Here is a 22,515-nt window from a genome sequence, read left to right on the forward strand (position 1 = left end):
TATTGAGGAGATGTGGGCTATATCTTTTTAAGCAATCGGACCTACGATGTTCACACAGCGGACGGAAAAGTGGGCAAAAATCCCATTGACTTACAATGGTGGAATGTTCGTGAATTTGAATCTCAACTGTCACTTTCACACACACACACACACTCAGGCCCTTAGAGCCTTCTCTCTCTCTCTCTGTAACTCACACACACACACACACACACACACGCAGGCCCTTAGAGCCCCTTCTCTCTCTCTCTCTGTAACTCACACACACTCATTTGACTCCTCTTTTAAGTAACCAATAAATAATGACCTATGACCTTCATAGCCACACCCTACCAACCACTTACAGCACCCTAGCAACCACCCCATAGACCTCCATTTAAAACAGATCAAAAGGGATATCTTTGGATAAAAGTGTCATATAAACATGCAGGTTTTGCTCTTTTGACTCATGATCGCAAACAGGACTTCCCTCATGCATGCTACACATGCTAGCAGTGAATAGCTACATGCTAATAGTGATTAGCTAAGTGTTAAATCAGACTAAGAACATACGAATAACTCTATAAATCTACATAGTAATGATGTGTGACAACTACCAACCGCTTAGCAATACACTTAGTAACCTCCCAGTTATAGAGGTGTGCTATATCTTTTATAAGTAATTGAGTGTACAATGTTCGTCTGATGGATGAAAAAATTTGGGCGAAAAAGTCCCATAGACTTAACATTGACACAAAATTAGTGAGATTATATCTTTGGATCAGGAGGTCACAGAGACTTGGGGGAGGGCTCTTTTGACTCGGCCTATCAAGCAGCCAATAAGTACTGACATGACAACTTCATACCTATGCCCTAGCAACCACTTACAGCACCCTAGCAACCGTAAAAGGACATCAACAAAACAATTTTTAAGCACCAAAACATTGTAGAAACATGGGGTTGGGCTCTGTTGATTCAGACTGTCAAATAGTCTTTAAATACCATCCCATAAACTTTATAGTCACACCATAGCAACCAATTAGAGTACCTTAGCAACTGAACAAACACATGAATAAGCAATTTCTCAGCACCAGAAAATTGTGTAGATATGGGGATGGCCTCTTTTGTTTGGACTGAAAAACCAGTCTGTAAGTATCACCATGTGCAGCTACAACCTAGCAACCATATAGAGCACCCTAGCAACCGTATAGCAACATAAAGAAGCCATATCTCAGCTCCACAACATCGTAGAGACATGAGAGTTGGCTCTCTACAATCGTGCAGAACACTGTAGTATCTGCCCAGTGCCGAGTTTTGCCACTGCAAGCACCACTCACATTTTCTTCAGGAAATGTACATTCTAGTATTATTATTACTGTTCGCCCTGACAAAACTTCGGCGCGCTACTCCTCCTGCACCGTTTGTCGTAGACCCATGAATGAGGTGTCAAATCGACCGGCTCACTAAGGAGAGGTGTGGTGTATCTTTTCTAAGCAATCGGGTGTACGATGATCGTACAGCATGTGAAAAATTTGGGCAAAAAAAATCCCATAGAATTTGTGAGATCATATCTTTGGATCAGAAAGTCACAGAGGCTTGGGGGTAGGCTCATTTGACTTGGCCTATCAAGCAGCCAATAAGTACTGACATGACAACTTCATAGCTATGCTCTAGCAACAACTTAAAGCACCCTAGCAACCGTAAAAGGACATTAACAAACAATTTTTCAGCACCACAATATTGTAGAAATGTGGAGTTGGGCTTTTGTGACTCAGACAGGCAAATAATCTTTAAATATCATCCCATAAAATGTATAAGCACACCCTAGGAACCATATAGAGTACCCTAACAACCGTACAAACACATGAATAAGCCATATCTCAGCACCACAACATCTTACAGACATGAAAGTGGCCTATTTTGTTTTGGCTGAGAAACCAGTCTGTAAGTATCACCATGGTAACTGTGTAGCTACACCCTAACAATCGCTTAGAGCACTGTAGAAACCATACAAACACATGAATAAGCCGTATTTAAGTTCCACAACATCGTACAGACATGGTGGTTGTCTCTCTTGCAATCGCGCAGAACACTTTAGCATCTGCCCAGCGCCGAGTTTTGCCACTGCAAGCACCACTCACATTTTCTTCAGGAAATGTACATTCTAGTTAGTGGTGCTTGCCAAAGGCAAGGCATCACTATTGTTATCTTGCATACTTATTATTCTGCTTCTTCTTATTCTTCTTCTGGACAAAAACTTCGATTCGCTACTCCTCCTGCACCGTTTGTCACAGACCCATGAATGAGGTGTCAAATCGACCAGCTCATTGAGGAGATGTGGGCTATATCTTTTCTAAGCGATCAGACCTACGATGTTCGCACAGCGGACGAAAAAGCGGGCAAAAAATCCCATTGACTTACATTGGCGGAATGTTCGTGAATTTGAATCTCAACTGTCATTTTCTCACACACACACACGCAGGCCCTTAGGAACCCCTTCTCTCTCTCTCTCTCTCTGTAACACACACACTCATTTGACTCATCTTTTAAGTAACCAATAAGTATAATGACCTATGACCTTCATAGCCACGCCCTAGCAACCACTTAACAGCACCATAGCAACCACCCCATAGACCTCCATTGAAAACAGATCAAAAAGGATATCTTTGGATAATAGTGTCAAATAAACATGCAGGTTTTGCACTTTTGACTCGTGATCGCAAACAGGACTTTCCTCATGTATGCTACACATACTAGCAGTGAATAGCTACATGCTAATAGTGATTAGCTAAGTGTTAAATCAGGCTAAGAACATACGAATAACTCATAGTAATGATGTGTGACAACTACCAACCGCTTAGCAATACGCTTAGTAACCTCCCAGTTATAGAGGTGTGCTATATCTTTTATAAGTAATTGAGTGTACAATGTTCGTCTGATGGATGAAAAAATTTGGGCGAAAAAGTCCCATAGACTTAACATTGGCACAAAATTAGTGAGATTATATCTTTGGATCAGGAGGTCACAGAGACTTGGGGGAGGGCTCTTTTGACTCGGCCTATCAAGCAGCCAATAAGTACTGACATGACAACTTCATACCTATGCCCTAGCAACCACTTACAGCACCCTAGCAACCGTAAAAGGACATTAACAAAACAATTTTTCAGCACCAAAACATTGTAGAAACATGGGGTTGGGCTCAGTGGATTCAGACTGTCAAATAGTCTTTAAATATCATTCCATAAACTGTATAGCACACCATAGCAACCATTTAGAGTACCTTTGCAACTGAACAAACACATGAATAAGCAATTTCTCAGCACCAGAAAGTGGTATAGATATCGGCGTGGCCTCTTTTGTTTGGGCTGAAAAACCAGTCTGTAAGTATCACCATGACGACTGTGCAGCTACACCCTAGAAACCACATAGAGAACCCTAGCAACCGTATAGCAACATAAAGAAGCCATATCTCAGCTCCACAACATTATACAGACATGGGAGTCGGCTCTCTGCAATCGCGCAGAATACTGTAGTATCTGCCAAGCTCCGAGTTTTGCCACGGCAAGCACCACTCACATTTTCTTCAGGAAATGTACATTCTAGTTATTATTATTCTTCTGAGACTAAAATTTCTGACTGCTACTCCTCCTAGAGCTTTAACTCTACAGACTCCAAACTCAGCCCAGATCTTCAGACTGATCTCGCTGGGTGTGCTATATCTTTTCTAACTGATCAGATTTATGATTTTCATAAAAATGAAGATAAAAAATCATAAAACTCCCATAGACTTACATTGACGGAATGTTCAGATAAGCCAAGACTATTCAAACCCCAACTGTCAAAATTCAAATGTAAACAAACTGAAGCCCATTAGACTCAATCAGACTTCACTTCTATGTACTATTTCTAACCCATTCAAACTCATCTATCTAATATTTCTAATCTATCTATCTATCTATCTATCTATATATCTATCCTAGCGACATGCTAATCATGCTAGAAACCTGCTAGCGACATGCTAGTAACATGCTAATCATGCTATAAACATGCTAGTCACTTGCTAATCATGCTATAAACATGCTAGAGACATGCAAGTAACTTGATAATCATGCTAGCAACATGCTAGAAAGCACGCTAATCATGCTAGAAACATGCTAGCGACATGCTTGTAACTTGCTAATAATTCTTTTTTTCTTCTTCTTTTTTTTTATCCATAAATGTTTATTCTCAACATCTAAAATCTCAATATTTGTCATTTACCTGTTTATCAATTGTGTTCGTGCTAAAATATCTAATAAACCAAACTGTTTAAGTTTACCTTGTTTCTTTTTTTTTTTATTATTATGCAAACAAACATAGTATTTACAGGTAACAAATCAAATACAAAATAACCAAGGTCAACAAAACATACATGACAGCCAACATGATTTGTGTGAGTGAGTGAGTGTGTGTGTGTGTGTGTGTGTGTGTGGGTGTGGGTGTGTTTGCGTAAGTGTGACTGGGTGTTGGGGGTGGAAGTATATAAATAAAAGAGAGTACAACAGACATGACAATAGCAAAAAAAAAAAAAAAAAAATAGTAATGATAACAATAATAATATTAATAATAGCATTAATAACAAAAATTAGAGGATGGAGGATGAGGAAGGTTATAAGTAATAATAGTAATAGTAGCAGCAATAACGATAATAAACGTATTCATCCGAGACAGGGGGTGGTTGGGGAATCAGGAGGAGGACAAATAGTAGTAATAATAGTAATAAGTATAATAATAATAATAATGTTAGTAATAGTAATGATGAAATAATAATAGTAATAATAGTAATAAAGCTATGAATAGAGAGATATTGTAAGGCTGCCTCTGGGCCCATAAATTATGCCAAAAATGAACCATCAAGGAGAGGTGCTGCAGGGCACGGGGCCCAAAAGTCCACCCCTGGCCGCCACTCACATGCCACGCTTACCCCACATATGTATATGAGTGTATGATGCATTAAAAAAGCGTGACGTGTAGCATGGAACCAGCCCAGTACAAAGTCCAGGTCCCCATGCTCACGTCTCACTTACCCTGTGTGTGTGTCTGATATACATATATGCATTTTTTTATTTATTTATTATTATTATTTTTATTTTTTTCTTTAATAATATTTTCCTTTTTTTTTTTCTTTCCTTTAATCTCTCCCTCTCATTATTATTATTATTTCTCTTTTCCCCTTACTTTTTTTTACAATAGATGTGTGTATATTGTCTAGTGATGCATTAAAATAAGCAAGGCATGTAGTGCTGGACCCGCCAGAGGCAAGAAAACCCGGGCAAAGCTGGTACAGGTTGGAGGCACAAGGTTCCCGGCCCCACAGCACACCCACCAACCACTAAACCAAACCACACAGGGCAGGACCTGAGATGCCACAGCCAACTGAAGCCCAGAGGCATGGAAATAGAAAGAGAGGAAATAAATAAATAAATAAATTTAAAAAAAAATAAATAAATAAATAAAATAAAACCACAACAAAAATGAGGAGAACAGAAAGAGAGAAAGAAAGGATAGGGAAATAAAATAAATAAATAATAAAAATAAAAAATAAAAAATGAACAAGTTTAATCTTTCATAAGTTTTAATTTAGTTTGATATTAGCCATTGTTGCTACCTCCTCCTAACCCCCCTCCCACAAATCTTGTGTAGATATTGATGAATGGTGTGTCGTTGTGGAAGGCTTCAGACAAAGAGGGTCAACGGATTCATGATTGATGGAAGTTTATGAGAGATAACAAAGAGGGGTGTAATTCTATTGTATTATTTTGAGTGGAGGTTGACAGGTTTTCCATGGAGATGTACTCTAGTAGTAAGTTTTTCCAAGATGTAATATGTATGGTGTTTCTTGATTTCCAGTTCATGAGGATAGTTTTCTTGGCGATAGTTAGAGCCACTAGAAGTAATTTACTATCTGTATCGTTTGAGTTGATTATGGATATGTCACCTAATATACAGAGTGAGGGAGATAATGGGACGTGACATCCCATAAGATTGGATAGTGACTCAGTAACGTTTTCCCAAAATTCTTTAACTGGGGTGCAATGCCACATGGCGTGAAGATAGGTGTCTGAGGTGTTTTGTGTACAATGTGAGCATGTTTCTGAAGTAAAACCCATTTTAAATAATTTTCGTCCAGTAAGGTGAAATCTATGAAGTACTTTATATTGTATTAGTTGAAGGTTGGCATTTTTCGTCATTAAGTAAATATTTTTGCAGATTTGTGTCCAGAAGGCGGCATCGGGAGCAATAGATAAATCTGATTCCCACTTAACATTTGGTAGACTTAATGTATTGTCTGATTTTTATATAATTCTGTATATTTTGGAGAGTAGTTTTTTTGAAGATATATTAATTAGCGCTGATATTGAGGGGGGGAGGTCTAGATCAATTGTCCTAGTGTCAGTCTTTGATTGAATTGATGATTTGATTTGTGAGTATTCCAAAAAACAACTGTTCCCAATGCCGTATCTCTGGACCAAGTGGGAGAATGAGGCCAGGTTATTATTATGAAAGATATGCTGAAGTTGTGTGATTCCCTTTTCTGCCCATGTGCGTAAATTAAGTGGCTTCTTGTTAGATGTGAAATCTGGGTTATTCCAAATCGGGGTGTATTTAGATGGTGCAAGAGGGGAGTTTGTGATTTGATGGAATTTCCACCAGGCTGTCAGAGCTGCTGCTATTGTCAGCATTTTAAAACAATGATGCTCTTTGATTGTTTGATTGTAGAAGGGTAAATCTGAAGTATTAATGTCCTTACAAATTGTTTGTTCAACATCTAGCCATGTGTTTTCTGATGGGTTAGGGTGAATCCATTTGTGTATATTTTGGAGCTGATTGGCCAAAAAGTAGTGGTAAAAATGTGGTGCTTCCAGTCCTCCTTGTGTTCTTAATTTCTGTAGAGTAGTCAATTTAATTCTTGGGGTCTTGTTTTTCCAGTAGAATTTGGTAATGATTGAATCTAGTGATTTAAACCAGGCAAGGGTGGGTTGTGTTGGTGTCATTGTAAATAAATAGTTTAATTTAGGGAGTATGGTCATTTTAATTACTGATATTCTGCCCATAATAGAAAGTGATAGATTCATCCAGCGTTGAAGATCATCTGCTATTGTTTTAAGTAGTGGAGTGTAGTTGAGTCCAAACAGCTCTGACAGCCTGGGGGAAACATTAATACCCAGATATGTGATGTGATTGGTGCACAGAGGAATTGGTAGTGTATGGGATGTCACATCCAAACTGGTGGAATGTAATGAAAGTATAGCAGATTTACTCCAGTTGATTGAGTATTCGGAAATATTTGAGAAAGAATTTAAGTTTAATCGTTTCTTGTAACGATGATGGAGGGTCTTGTAAATATATTAATATATCATCGGCGTAAAGACTTATTTTGTGGTGTATATTTAGTGTTTGAATTCCTTTTATGTTGCTGTTTTGACGGATGGCTGCTGCTAATGGTTCAATGAAAATGGTGAAAAGTGATGGGGAGAGTGGGCATCCTTGTCTAGTCTATATATAATATAATAATAATATATATATATATATATATATATATATATAATAATATAATATAATTTACTGTAAAAATTTTGAAAAATTTGATTTATTTCTTCTGGTGAATTGGTAGACTTCCCTTCTGTGTTTGTAATAACTGCTATTGTAGTTTTTTCCTTATTATGTTTGATTTGATTTGCCAAATATTTACCAGATTTGTTACTGTGATGGAAGTTTTCTTGTCTTAGCCTTTGAATTAGGAATTGGGTATGTTTATTAATTAATTTGTTTAACTGAAATTTATATTTTCTTAACGTGTCCTGTGTTTTTTCTGTTGGGTTATTTATATTGGAGTCTTCTAGTTCTTCTATTTTTTGTTCCAGTTCAGCTTGTTGTTCCTTCTCTTTCCTTTTTTTGTAAACGGAGAATGAAATAATTTTTCCTCTTAGTACTGCTTTCCCTGCTAACTTGTTAATAATTCTAGCAACATGCTAGTCACTTGCTAATCATGCTATCGACATGCTAGTAGCATGCTAATCATGCTAGAAACATGCTAGCGACATGCTAGTCACTTGCTAATCATGCTAGTAGCATGCTAATCATGCTAGAAACATGCTAGCAACATGCTAGTCACTTGCTAATCATGTTAGAAACATGCTAGCAACTTGCTAATCATGCTAGCGACATGCTAGTGGCATGCTAATCAATGCTAGCAACATGCTAGTAACTTGCTAATCATGCTAGCGACATGCTAGTCACTTGCTAATCATGCTAGAAACATGATAGGCAATTAATTGTATTTAAATTTCATATGGCGCGATGATGTTTTCATGCTTTATATAAAACAATAAAAGTAATATGAGTGTACGTACACTGTAACATGATGAATGCTACGAGTCTAAGTAAGCAAAACAGTGATTCTGTTCAAATTTCCTATAAAATCATAAATGATTCCCTTTGAGCTAAATTAAATTATTTACATATTAAACCCTACAGTATCCAACAGGGTAAGACAGAGAGATAATCCAGGTACAAGAGCAATAATCCAGGCGTAAACAGAGTCCGAACGGTGAGACAAGGGTAAATACAGGGAACACAGACTAGAAAACAAGAAACAGGTTCCGTATCGCAGCTAACACTAGGGGAGTGATAAACGCAGGACAATACTGGAACTGAACAGAAACACGGAATGGCTCGGTAAGGCAGCTAACACTAGGAGAGTGGTATACACAGTACAATACTCGGCGTACAACACAAACAGATTCATGGGTTGAGATGGGATAGATTGACAGCTCAAAACTAGTTGTATTAACTGAAGCTGAATTGGTAGACATTTCAGCGACTGAAGCTGGGCAAACAGATAATTCATACTCAGACCTAGTAACAGAAACTGGACAGATGGATAACTCATTGACTGGAAGGGGACAGACAGACTGTTCATTAATGATCTCTTTGGCAAAGACAGGGTTAACAGAACAAATATGGGGTGCATTTATAGTTTCTGAGTTAAAGACAGACAGTTCGAAATCAGACACCATGATTGTTTCAGAACGGGGCGAGAGTTCAGAGATAGCCTCCTCGTCCGGTTCAGAGCGGGACAAAAGTTCAAGAGCGGCCTCTGTGGCCGTGACTGGGCAGGATGAGAGTTCACAGACGGCCTCCATAGCCATGACAGGGCAGGACGAGAGTTCAGGGACAGCCCTTCTGGCTGCGACAGGACAGGCAAAGAGTTCACAGACGGCCTCCATAGCCGTGACAGGGCAGGATGAGAGTTCAGGGACAGCCCCTCTGGCTGCGACAGGACAGGCAAAGAGTTCACAGATGGCCTCCATAGATGTGACAGGGCTAGACGAGGATTCACGGACGGCCTCCGTGGCCGTGACAGAACAAGACGAGAGTTGGTGAGTGGATACCACTGACACCTCCGGAGGTTCTGCAGCGGTCGCCGCCACCTCTGGAGGTTCTACAGTGGTAGCAGTCTCCTCGACCGCAACTTGATAGGCTAAGAGAACATTGCTGGGTGCCACCACCATACAAGGGGCTGAGGCGAGCCCCGCCACTTCTGGGGGTTCTGCAGCATGTGCCACCACCTCTGGAGAAACTGCAGCGGGTGCTGCCACCTCGGGCAGTTCTGCGGTGGTGTATGCAGCCCAAACGCAACATAAAGCGATTCCCATCATGGGAAGCACTTCGGACAGGGGAATTAGTTCAGAGACAGAAGGGTTGGAGTGAGTGGATTTGGGGATGCCAGCTGCACGTGCAGACACCAGCGGTACATCCCTCACACTAGACATCAGACTGGGATACTGGAAGACTGACCTTGATGATCTGGGTGCAACAGACAGGGCATGACAGGACTCTGGATGAACAGCTGTGACATGACGAGACTCTGGAAGATCAGCAGAGACGTGACAATACTCTGGAAGATCAGCTGAGACATGACGAGACTCTGGAAGATCAGTTGAGACATGACGAGACTCTGGACGATCAGCGAAGGCCTGGCGAGACTCTGGACGATCAGCGAAGGCCTGGCGAGACTCTGGACGATCAGCGAAGACATGGCGAGACTCTGGACGATCAGCGAAGACATGGCGGGGTGTTGTTGTGGCCGCCATCTTGTGAGCGCGCTCCGGTGTGACTGCCATTTCACAAGTGGGTTGAATCACCGGAGTAGCGATCAATACACTTGAATGTCCCAGAACTTGCAACTTACTGAGATCAGCAGCCGCCATTACAGGCACAGACACAGTGTTATTTTCCTCCTCCGCAACACCTACAGTAAATGAAGAGCCAACACACAACAGAGCATAGTCCAAAAACTGACTGAGTGAGGAACGTGGACCCTCACAAATAAGCTTCGACTTTAGTGGCTGATTAATGCCGCCACAGAAAAAATCAATCGAGAGACCATCTGGAAAATCAGAATAATTAGCAATGTCTAGATATTCTTGAATAAAGTCCTCGAGTGACCGCATACTTGAGGGCTAATAATAGTCTTGCAGTGTACATACCTGGCCAGTATAGTTCATGAAAGCCGCTGGGTCCTTGTGCGGCCGAGTGTTCTGTAACGGAGCCAACAAGACGTGAGACGTGCGGATCCATGTGCAAAGCTTTTATTATACAGTGACGAGGTCAAAACACAGGCAGGGTCAAACAACGGCAAACAAGTATGACACGGGCAAGACACAGAGCAATCCTAGAACAAGCGTGGGTCGACCATCTGCGAGCAGTATCCAACAGGGTAAGGCAGAGAGATAATCCAGGTACAAGAGCAATAGTCCAGGCGAGGCATAAACAGAGTCCGAACGGTGAGACAAGGGTAAATACAGGGAACACAGACTAGAAAACAAGAAACAGGTTCCGTATCGCAGCTAACACTAGGGGAGTGATAAACGCAGGACAATACTGGAACTGAACAGAAACACGGAATTGCTCGGTAAGGCAGCTAACAATAGGAGAGTGCTATACACAGAACAATACTCGGCGATGGAAGGAAGTCCATGGCTTAAGTAAGCTGTGTGATCAGTGCAATCAGCTGTGTGTGTCGTCAGTGCAATGGATGATGGGTATTGTAGTCCGTGGGTGACGTGCAACAGTAGTGTAGTGCAAGAGTCAATGTGGTGAGCGAGTGACCTCTGGAGGTGGGTGAACGGAAGTTCATAGGCCGGATTCGTGACAGTAATCAGGGAGCAGCTCTGAATATGCCTGAATGTGAATTTGTGAAAAAATGGTTCAGTGTAATTAGATTCTGTGCCACATGTGTCTTTATATGTAGGAAAGTATTTGGAAGCAAAAGATCTAGGACCAATGATGAAAAAAGCAGAACAAAGCAAATGGGAAGCAACAGAACATCTGATGATTTTTCATTCAGCTGACAAAAATTACATCAAAATTTTATGTGCAACCAGTTTGATGGGAATTCCTCAGAAAGTAGTTATCAATCAAAAGAAATTGACGCAAATGAATACAACATCTGAATTGATAGACACTACTGACACTAAACTATTTAAGGAGGTACAGCGTCAGGTACCAACTGAACTATGGTCTCAACATGACTCAGATGTAGGATTGATAAAATCAGCAAACCCAGTGAGAGTACAACTTAAACCAGATGCACGTCTGCCATAAAATCACAATACCCTTTGCGTCCTGATGCTGAAGCAGGCATAAAAAAACACTATTGAAGGTTTAGTGAAGGCAGGAGTATTAATAGAAACAACTAGTTATTGTAACACTCCAATTATGTCTGTGATCAAAGCAGACAAAAACAGATGGCGTCATGTTCATGACCTACAAGCAATCAATGATATAGTAGAGGATTTGCCAGCTGAGGTACCAAACCCGCACACGCTACTGACGAATGTCCCTCCTGATTCCAAATACTTTACAGTAATTGATCTTTGTTCGGCCTACTTCAGTGTTCCACTAGCAGAGGAGAGTAGATATTTATTTGCATTTACATATGCTGGTAAACAGTATACTTACACCAGAATTCCTCAAGGATTTAAACATTTGCCACATATATTCAATCAAGTTCTTAAGGCTGATTTAAAGGATCTTATGATAGACGGTAATCTGTTACAATAAGTAGATGTTTTGATTATTTGTTCTACATCACTAGAACAATTAGGGATGTAACGGTAAGAAAATTTCTTATCACGATTATAGTGACCAAAATGATCACGGTTATCAGTATTATCACGGTATTATTAAAATGTGCTGGAGACACATAAATCCCTTTACCAAGTTTTATATTTAAAAATCAACAAAACTAATAAAATGACTTTTTGTTTGCATAATCACTAAAACAGCATTACCAATGATGTTCAGATTTTAAATGACAACTTGACTGACAACAGTTTAATAGCATGTTCAAATATCTAACGTAAATGTTCAAATAAAGCTTTGAAAAAGTTTCATATAAAGGTAAACCTCACATTTCAGCCTTTAAATAAAGAAAAGGGTTAAGTCAAAATGATAATTGATTAAGCAATGGTTATATGTATTTTATCTGCTCCATAAATAATTCTAGATAACTTATCTGAATTGTTTAAATGTGTAGAATCCACATTATCCTCAACCAGTCAAAATTTACAGCAGGGCATGCAAATTCAGTCCGTTTTTGGCCAGACAGAAACTGCACACAGGCTGAATATAAATATAAGTCTCTGTAAATCCACTCTCTTACAGCAGGTGCCGCTTTATATGGAAAAGCTGAATAACAACTGTTTCCCATAAAATCTGTGGACAAAGCAGTATTGCGATTAAGAACACTTCCTCTAGGTATTACATGGAGCGAAGATGAAAACAAAATGCCATCGAATCGTTTCTGAAGACAGTAATAACCTTCAGAGGTACATTCATATAATTAATTAATTCATATATTAATTTGTATAATTCCCTCAGCACTCTTTTAAAACCTCCCAGCTTTTCCACCGTGTTTTCACTCAAAACGAAACCAAGTTACTCTGCTGCTGTGCGCACATGAGACTGTTACTGAAAATTGTGCTTTATGCTGGACAGTATTTATTTATTGTGAGATAAATCGTAATCGATTACTGTCGATTACGGTTTTAATGATAATTAAAAAATGAAACAGTAATACTAACCATGGTGAATTTTATCATGATTTATCGTTAAACCAGTAATCGTTACATCCCTAAGAACAATGTCATAAAGATTCCATTAAAGTCCAAACGAAATTAGCACAAGGAGGTCACAAAGTATCCAAAACCAAAATACAGTATTGCCAGCCTCAAGTTGAATACTTAGGACGATTAATTGCATTTGGCACATGAGCTATAGCTCCAGCTCAATCAGAAGGCATAAGTAAAACACCATTGCCTCAAACAGTAGGACAAATTATGACTTTTCTAGGGATGACTGGCTTTAGTGCCGATTGGATAGAAGACTACACAGTAAAAACAGCTCCATTGAGAAAAATCATGAAACAAGCAGGACTGCAACATTTAGGTAATCCATTAAAATGGAACACAGATGCATTACTAGCATTCGAGACTCTAAAAAAAGACTTGGGAAATCCTGAATACTCTAAACAATTTCATCTGTATGTAGCAAACAGAGCTGATGGTTATGCATCAGCTGTATTGATGCAAGAAACTTGTAGTGGTAGGAAAAAACAGCCTATTGCTTACTATAGTACAAAATTGGACAATGTAGCTCAGGGTTACCCAGCATGTTACCAACAAGGCCTATGCATATGAGAAAGCAACCACAATAACCATGGGGTACCCAGTAACTATTTATGCTCATCACAAAATTGTTGAGTTAATAGAACAAGGAAAATTTGTACTGACTCAAGCCCGAATTCTAACCTATTCATCGCTACTCACATATCCAGATGTTACTATTAAGCAATGTCATACAGATAATCCAGCTGAATTAATTCCTTTGGCTTTTGAAGGAAAGCCCCATGATTGTGTGACTGATTCACTGACATTTACTAGATTACGGCCAGAACTTGAGTCTACACCAATCCCTGAAGCAGAAGTCACTTACTTCGTAGATGGTTCTAGCTTTAGAGATCATGTAGGAAATCATACAGGATATTCAGTAGTGAAGAAGGAAAACGAAGAATTTGTGCCTGTAATATCACAACATTGTGTACAGCCATGCTCTGCTCAGTTAGCAGAATTAAAAGCTCTCACAGCTGCATGTCAATTGGCAAAGGGACAGACAGCCAATATTTTCACAGATTCAGCATATGCTCATCGTGCATGTCATTTGTTTGAAGCAGTATGGAAGCAAAAAGGTTTCAATTAATTTCTGCTATGATGCTACTAAAAAGACTAGCAATAATCATGTGTCAGGCTCATAAAAAGAAAATGATTTTGTCATTAAGGGAAACAATGCAGCAGATTTGGAAGCTAAAAAGGCCTCAGGATGTCAGGTAGCAGTATTAACACCTGTAGTAATTATAGAACCTCAACCTCAACTGGACGATAGTATTCGAATTCAACAACAAGCAGGACCTTATGAGCACTCAATGTGGCACCAAAGGGGAGCCAAAAAATAAATATTTGATTTTAGAAAAGATACTTGGCGTACACATGAAGGGCAAATTGTTGCCCCAACTTCACTTTTGAATATTCTCATTTCAGATGCGCATGGTTTTGACCTTTGCACAAGGGGGGAAGTGATAAGGAAAATTAAAAAGCAAGGATACTGGTCTCCTTATTTGCATGCAATGGTAGTTGAATTTCTGGCCACATGTGAAGTTTGTGCCAAAAACAATGTGAGGAAAGGAATAACGACACCAATAGGCCATATATTAGTACTAGAGGGACCATAATAGGGGAATATACATACGATATGATAAAGTGAGTACAAGGCAAAAAGATACATGCTTGTGGTCAGAGACAGATTTTGCAGATGGGTGGAGGCAGTACCATCAGCATATCAGGGAGCAGGAACAGTAATTCAATTTCTAACAAGAGAAGTAATTCCAAGATTTGGAATACCATCAGAAATAAGTTCAGATAATATAGTGTTTCTCAACGGGGGCGTTCGGCGAGCATCTGGGGGCGCTGGAAACAATATTTTTGAAATTGAGCTGTTCTTGGGGGCGTTTGGTTACGGTGAGTTTACACCAAAGATGTATGAGCTGAACCTTGCAAAAGAAAATGGTCTGCCACATCCTAACGCCGTCTCTACACTGGATGCATCAAAGCGCACTTTCTGTATTTGTCAAATTGTCTGTAGCGCAACAAGCGCGTTTATTTATAGTAAAATAGAAATAAAACGCGGCATCTGTTTACTGTAGCGCTTGCGCTCAGTTACTGAACGACTGATTATAACGGGATCCATGTGCTTTGACACAACGTCTCGCGCCGTTCGCGCCCGGTGTAGTAGTGTTAAAACTACCGCTTCTAGACTAGATGGTGTATCATTTCCATAGCAACGACTCTTTACTTTAGTGTTCGCTCGGCTTTCTGTAGCGCAGCTGATGAACTTCCCGTGAAAACGATATGCATTTAGACACAATAAAGCATGAGATGCTTTTTCTTGTTTAGAAACAATTATATAAATGCTTTTTGTTTGCTGATTGACAAATTTCTAGTTTATTCTCTAGTTTAGAGTTTATTCAACGCACAAAATATAGCCTAATTTATATTCACGAGCCTTTTTTTTCTCCTTGGGAAACTAATGATAATATTTCAAGTCCTGCACAATTCAATGCCATTCAATGTTATATATGGGTTAAAATACATGCTTTTAAGATATATATTATAAATAAAATATAGCCTATACCACCATTCAAAAAAGGTCAGTAATGGTTTTGAAACAAATCCTTTCTGCAGTAAGTTTGCATTTATTTGATAGAAAATACAGTAAAAACAGCAAATCTACAATTTGAAAGAACTGCTTTTTATTTGAATATATTTTAAAATGTGTTTTCCTCTCATGCTAAAGCTCTATTACTCCAGCTTTCAGTGCCACATGATCCTTCAGAAATCATGCTGATTGTTGCTCAAGAAATTTTTTATTCTTTTTATTATTATAGCTGGCACATCACAACGACAAAAAAAGCTAGATTTTCAATTTAATTGATAATAACAAAAATATAAATTTAATTATTTAAGACAGATATAAATCAGGACTGCACTAAAATAATAACTATTTTGAAAATGAGAAGCATATGTTTCCCATCTTTCTACAACCCCAATTCCAGAAAAGTTTGGACATTTTGTGAAATGCCATACAATCAAGAAAATGTTACGTGCTCATTCTCTTTAACCTATATTTAATTGACTGAAGTACAAAGAAAAATATCCAGTGTTTTTACTGGCCAAATCTTATTTTGTAAATATGAACTAATTTTGATTTTGATGGCTGCAACACACTCCAAAAGAGTTGGGACAGAGGCATGTTTAACACTGTCACATCATCTTTCCCTTTAATTATAATGTTTAATTGTTTGAGAATTGAGAATAGTAATTCTTAAACGTTTTGTGAGCAAAATTTTGCCCAATCTCACTAGATACAAGACTTCAGATGCCCATCAGTCTGTGGTCATCGTTGTCTGATTATTCTTTTCATGATGGGCCGTACATGTTCAATAGGAGACATATCTGCTGGCCAGTCAGTCACATGCACATGTGTCTATGAAACCATGTTATTGTAGCACATGCAGAATGACACCTGGCATTGTCTTGATCTAATAACCATGGACTTCCCATGAAAGACGTGATGGCACTATATATCTCTGTACAATCCCAGTAAATGCCTCCATGTCAATGGCACCTTAACACATAAGCCAGTCACCAATGCTGTTTGCACTGCTGCACCCCCATACCATGACAGACGTGTGCTTTTGCATCTGTCACTGATGAAAATCTGGATGGTCCCTTTGGTCTTTGGGACTGAAAACTCAACATCCATTTTTCCCAAGAAACAAGTGGACTAATTTGAGCACAGCACACATTTCCACTGTCTTTTTAGCTATCTGAGATGGGCTCTGGTCCTGAGAATCTGGTGTTATCACTGCATAAAATTGATAGCTTTCTCCTTGAGTAACAGAGATTCAAGTTGCATTTCTTGATGCAGCAGCAGACTGTGTTAAGTGACAGCAGTTTTCTGAAGTTCTCCTGAGCCCTTGTGGCTATATTTAACACTGCAGCATGATGTTTTCTCATGCAATGCCATCTGAGGGCTCAAAGGTCATGCAAATTCACACTGAGATTTCTCTGTATTCCCTGAATCTTTTCACAGTATGGTAGTTGGTGAAAGGCCTAAATTCTTTGTGATTTTGCATTGAGAAATGTGATTTTTTTATTTGTTTGGCACAAAGCGATGAGCCATGACTGAGACTGAAATGATCCTTTTATACCCAAACATGATACCCTGTCCTAGTTCACCTGCTTACTTGTGAACTGTTTCAAAATAGGTTCATTTATAAATTCTATAGCCTTTTCATTTTTATTTTGCCTCTGTCCCACTTAATTGGAGTGTGTTGCAGCCATCAAAATTGAAATTTGTTTATATTTATAAAATGCATTTATGTTGGTCAGCAAAAACATTGGAAATATTTTCATCCCAACTTTTCTGAAATTGGGGTTGTACTTTGAAGTATTTGTAAGCAAACTTTGAAATATTGTCACAGAATTTATGAAATATTGTAAAAGAGGGTTTATATTTCTTCCATTTGCAAGTGTAAATGTGGTTTACCCACCAAAATTACCATGTCTACTATGTCAGAAAAAAAAGGAAATTCAATATATTCTAAAAAAAAAAAAAAAAAAAAAAAAAGGGGAATTTTTTTTTAACTAAGGGATAAATATTGTTATTTTTCACTGAAAGCTTATTGAAAACATCCATATTACAGCAGTAAAAGGGTGTTCAAGAGCTTTGAGGGACCTGGATAATGGGTAGGGGGGAGCTGGCCCAAAAAAGGTTGAGAACCACTGAGATAATGGATCGGCATTCATACAAAAAAACTGTAAAACAAGTACTGCAACAACTGAGAATAAAGCAGAGACTAGGGTGTATTTACCATCCTCAATCACAGGGGATGGTAGAGAGATTAAATGGAACCCTCAAGGCCAAACTAAACAAAATATGTGAAGGTACTAAACTTAACTGGATTGACGCGTTGCACTAATGAGCTATCGCATACAAACTAACAGAAACCTAATTAGAGATAATGAGACCAGACGGAAAAACTGGACATGTCCTTGGTTTCATACGGATTACTTTATCACAGAATATTTGTTTTCAGTAAGACTTACTTCATTTAACAGTAGACATATCAAGCTTTCTATAGATATATTTCTCATGTCTCTGTGTGAAGTATTTGCTGAGTTACAGTTCATTTTAGTGACGCATTTCAAAAAGCAGTTCGCAGAGACGGAGAAGACAGAGAGCGCACCCTGTTTGTTTTCTTTATTCTTCAAAAGCACAAAGTTTAGTTGTTATTATGAGTGTATACAAATAAAAGTAGACCCCTTACAGATTCGAATGGTGTATTGCTCTTATCTGTATGATAAAAAATGGCAGAGTAATTCAAGCTCATTTCGGCCTTTTCAGGAAAATCTGCCTCAAAACGCGTATACACGTTTGTCGACCCCAGAGGGTTACAGTGAATTGTGACTCTCTGATGATTCTCATTTAGGTTGTGGTTAATTAATGTGAAATACTGCCATTCTTGGCTCTTCTCTCTCTTTTCCTTACTTTCCTTCATTCTGTATATATGATGTTTTGTTTTGCTTAGTTTAGGTGTATGTTAGTTATAGTTTCATGTATTAAATCCCTTATATTCACAATTGATTTTCTCCGTGTTCCTCTCAAAATTCAAAGTCACTGAATGTTGCTCCTTGCTACATGCTAAATAAACTACTGCTGGCACTGTATAAGTAGGAAGGCTATTGTTCCTTGGCCAGGAAAATAATCTTCCTAGAATTGATAAATAATTATATTGTCTGCTCGGTGGACGGACAGATAAAATAATTGTAATATCGATTCTGCTACAGTTAATTCTAAGATCTAATCTAAATATTTATTATTAATTATAACCAGTTATGATTAATTATAGATAATTCCTTTCTTAAGATAATTTGCTACAGGTTAGATGTAGTTAAATTGGGAGGTAAATGCTTTTATAAAGAGTCAGAGAGATAAATGTCTTTAGAAACTGTTCCCAAAAAATGGCATTTTGCCTATATTGCCTACATTTGCCAGTTTCTCCAATCTACAACAAACTACAGAGAAGCAACTGAATTACAATGCATATGTTCCCGTAAATGGCCAATAGTACGAAAAAAAATGACAAAAGCAACTAGGAAAAATACAATTAATGGCAGATCAGGAATTTGAATGTTATGAGAAGAAATTGCATATTGACATAGGAAGATCTGAAGGGAAATGCAGCAAAATACCATGATGCAAAGATGACTATTTAGTGATAAAAGAAGGCCCACCACTTATAATTGATGATACTGATATTGCATTGGCAGACATATGGTGGATGTGTGGATTAGAATATGGCCTCTTGACAACATTACTAGAAAAATTATTATGTACTAGGGTTATGCTGACATAAAATGAGCCACATCTCTCTAGAGGAGGCAGCAACAAATGAAGAAAAATCTGGATCTAAAAGAGCCTATGAAAAAGACCCTGCAGGACTGAACTTAAAACTAACGCTGGGACAGTTAATCGAATGTGGGATTGGTTTGATCTAAAGTTAGGAGCGTGGGGAGCATGGTTAGCTAAATTAGGAATGTTTTTAGGAGTTGCAGTATTAATAGGAGGATTACTGTTTTGCTGTGTGCTTCCTATACTGAGGTCACTAGTTGTCAAAGCCACAGCTAGGCAAATGGAAATGCTAAGATGTCAAGATGATGAAAAATTTAATTTGAAGAGTAACCAAAATGTACATTACCAGGACTGGCCTTATGTATCCAACTGGGAGTCACAAACATTGACAAATGATGGAGACTCTAGTACCTCAACTGAGGACGAAGAAGTCTAAAGATGAACCATACCCTAGGTGTAAGTGCTAGCCTAACCTCTGCCCAAGGGTGGCCCTCTACGATGCGCAAAGTGTATGGGCTGAAGATCAACTATGCTATTTTTGTGTGATGTTACATTGTTTTATGTTTTGAATTTGAACCAATTGCACGCTCATGCTTATAACAATGTTTCATCTTAAATGAGGGATTAGGGAGACAGGATCTTTTACTCCTTCCTAGTCAAGTGTGGGGGAGAGGTTTGGTCCTGCCGCTCCGCCAGAGTGCTGTTGCATAATCTAGTCATTGGTGATAAAACTGTGTGACTTAAATTAGTCGCTAGGTAGTGATAACTGATGAGACTGAATTATGAAACTGCACTCTGGGTAAAAACAAGTAAAGGTGAGACTTAGTAAGTCTCAAAGGGGGGAATGTAGAAGAGTTTTATTAATCAAAATATAAATTAATCAAGTATAATCAATGTGAATATAGCCATTTATGTATCAAGTTATTCTACTATTATAAACATGTATCTGCCTGTGTGTAGAGGCCAGCATGAGAAGAGGATGTGCAGACATACATTCTGTGCTAAAACTGCACATCCTGTTGTGACATTAGACAAAAACTATACGATGGTGCCTCTTCTTTAACGTATATGGAGGCCTCCTGTCTGCTTCCTGAAAGCAGACTAGAGGCACATCCAAAAAAGGTAAACAATAATGATATAGGAAATGTATTGAACATTTTTCTGGCATCAAAACCCCAAGACTTCAAGAGTGATTCTTCTTAGAAACAGCAGAAAATACAATACTTGCAGTCTGCTGAGCACATCAGACCTCACCAGAGAAAAAAAGACAAAAGGAGACAGATATATGCAGGAGTACTGACCAGTTCCTGTTTGGTTATATGTGGCAGCATTCTCTGCACCATGTCAATGTAAAGTGAGCGCTGGTTCCTCAGACTTGGGGAATACTGACTCATTATGTGCTGGAAACACTCGTGATCTGCTGCATTCCAGCCACAATTCCTAAGATACAAACACACACAAATGACTCTTCACAGATAATACTTCCAAACAGTTGATGGTCTGCACTGACTTCCATAGTATGTTAAAAATGACTATGGAAGTCAATGAAAACCAGAAACTGTTTGGTTACCCACATTATTCAAAATATCTTTAATTACTTTAATTGATTTTTGTCTCACATCTGATCTCATATCAACTGTGCTTTGCTTGAGTTGATAGAGAAAGAACTGCAAATGAGCCCAAAACCAGCACCAAAGTTTGAAGCAGAGAACAGTGTATTATCTAATACAACAGCTATTTCCTGGTTTAAAATCTAATTAGAATGAGGCATTTGTAGTGCAAAATACCTGATAAATGGACATCAGTTATCCAACCTCACAATTATAAACTAATATTCTATTTTTATGGGTGTGTACCATGCCACCTGTCTCGGTTATTGAAATATGGTAACACACCCTCTTGTTTTGGCTGCAATAAAGAAAATGGCTGAAACCTTGCTTGCTTCTTATTAGGTGTATGTTGCTTTTGTGCACCTTTTTCAAGCCGACAGTTAAGGTCCTTTTCTATGAGCTTATGATTTTTGCTATGAAAATCCCATAGTAGGGAACATAATATCATAAAGACTTGGAAGTGGTTTCTTTTTACTTGAGGCAAGTACCACTATTTATTATTATTATTATTACTGAATATTGGCAGTTTAAATTGAATACATATACATATGGCCATTTACTCAGAACATGTTTTGTTTTTCTATGTAAACACGCTAGATGGACATCTTGCATTTGGCACATGTTACAGTGTTCTAAAACCTGTGGTGATCAAGTTAAAATAATGTTAAAATAATGTGTCTTAAGACCTTGCATCCCATCAAAAACAATGGCGACTTAGTTCTGAACCTGGCCACCTGTTCCAATGTACAGTAGGTGGACAACCAGAGTGTGCTTTTTACCGCCGTGCGTACCACCGCGTCTGCAAAATTAATTTGCAGCTTTTGACCACTGAGTGGCACTTTAACCACAAGTTATAAAGCAAACGCTCCAAAGCGCATTTTCATAAATAGCCATCAGTTTTGCCTAGCCAATGTGTTACATTTGATGGCTGCAGTCGGTGGAAAATGAAAGAAAAACACTGTAGTTAAAACATTTCATATTCACAGATGCAAATTTAGTACTTATGAAGTTATGTGCGTTAACTTAACTTAATACTATTATCTAATAGAGAAGCAAGATTAACTAAGCAGTAAGTAGTAGCAATTTTAGGACAAAGGTAGTTCCTTATTAGATATGTGATAATTATTAAATAAAAATATTCTCGCTGAGAACTACTTGCGAACTATGACCAATTAATAAAGAATAACCAATTAATTACTAATCACAACAGTAACATCTTAAAAGTGAACAACTGGGTTCTTTGTGGAAACTAATTTATGAATATGATATCCTCCAAATAAGTCGGCTACATTTTAAAATTGAGACTACTACTCTTACCTGCAATCTTATTCGCAGTCTAAAGCATTTTATATGA

The 22,515-nt window shown here is 38.4% G+C and overlaps 1 protein-coding gene across 1 annotated transcript in view; it reads right to left on the reverse strand.

The window, feature by feature from the left end:
- The window catches only part of LOC131547042 (coiled-coil domain-containing protein 148-like), a 190,659-nt gene that overhangs the window by 73,985 nt on the left and 94,159 nt on the right, over positions 1–22,515 (reverse strand). The window contains exon 9 of the mRNA XM_058787291.1: positions 20,853–20,991. Within this exon, the coding sequence (XP_058643274.1) occupies positions 20,853–20,991 (139 nt within the window). The remainder of the gene's footprint in view (positions 1–20,852; positions 20,992–22,515) is intronic.

The sequence above is a fragment of the Onychostoma macrolepis genome, chromosome 09, assembly GCF_012432095.1.
Source record: "Onychostoma macrolepis isolate SWU-2019 chromosome 09, ASM1243209v1, whole genome shotgun sequence".
NCBI classification, from domain to species: Eukaryota; Metazoa; Chordata; class Actinopteri; order Cypriniformes; family Cyprinidae; genus Onychostoma; species Onychostoma macrolepis.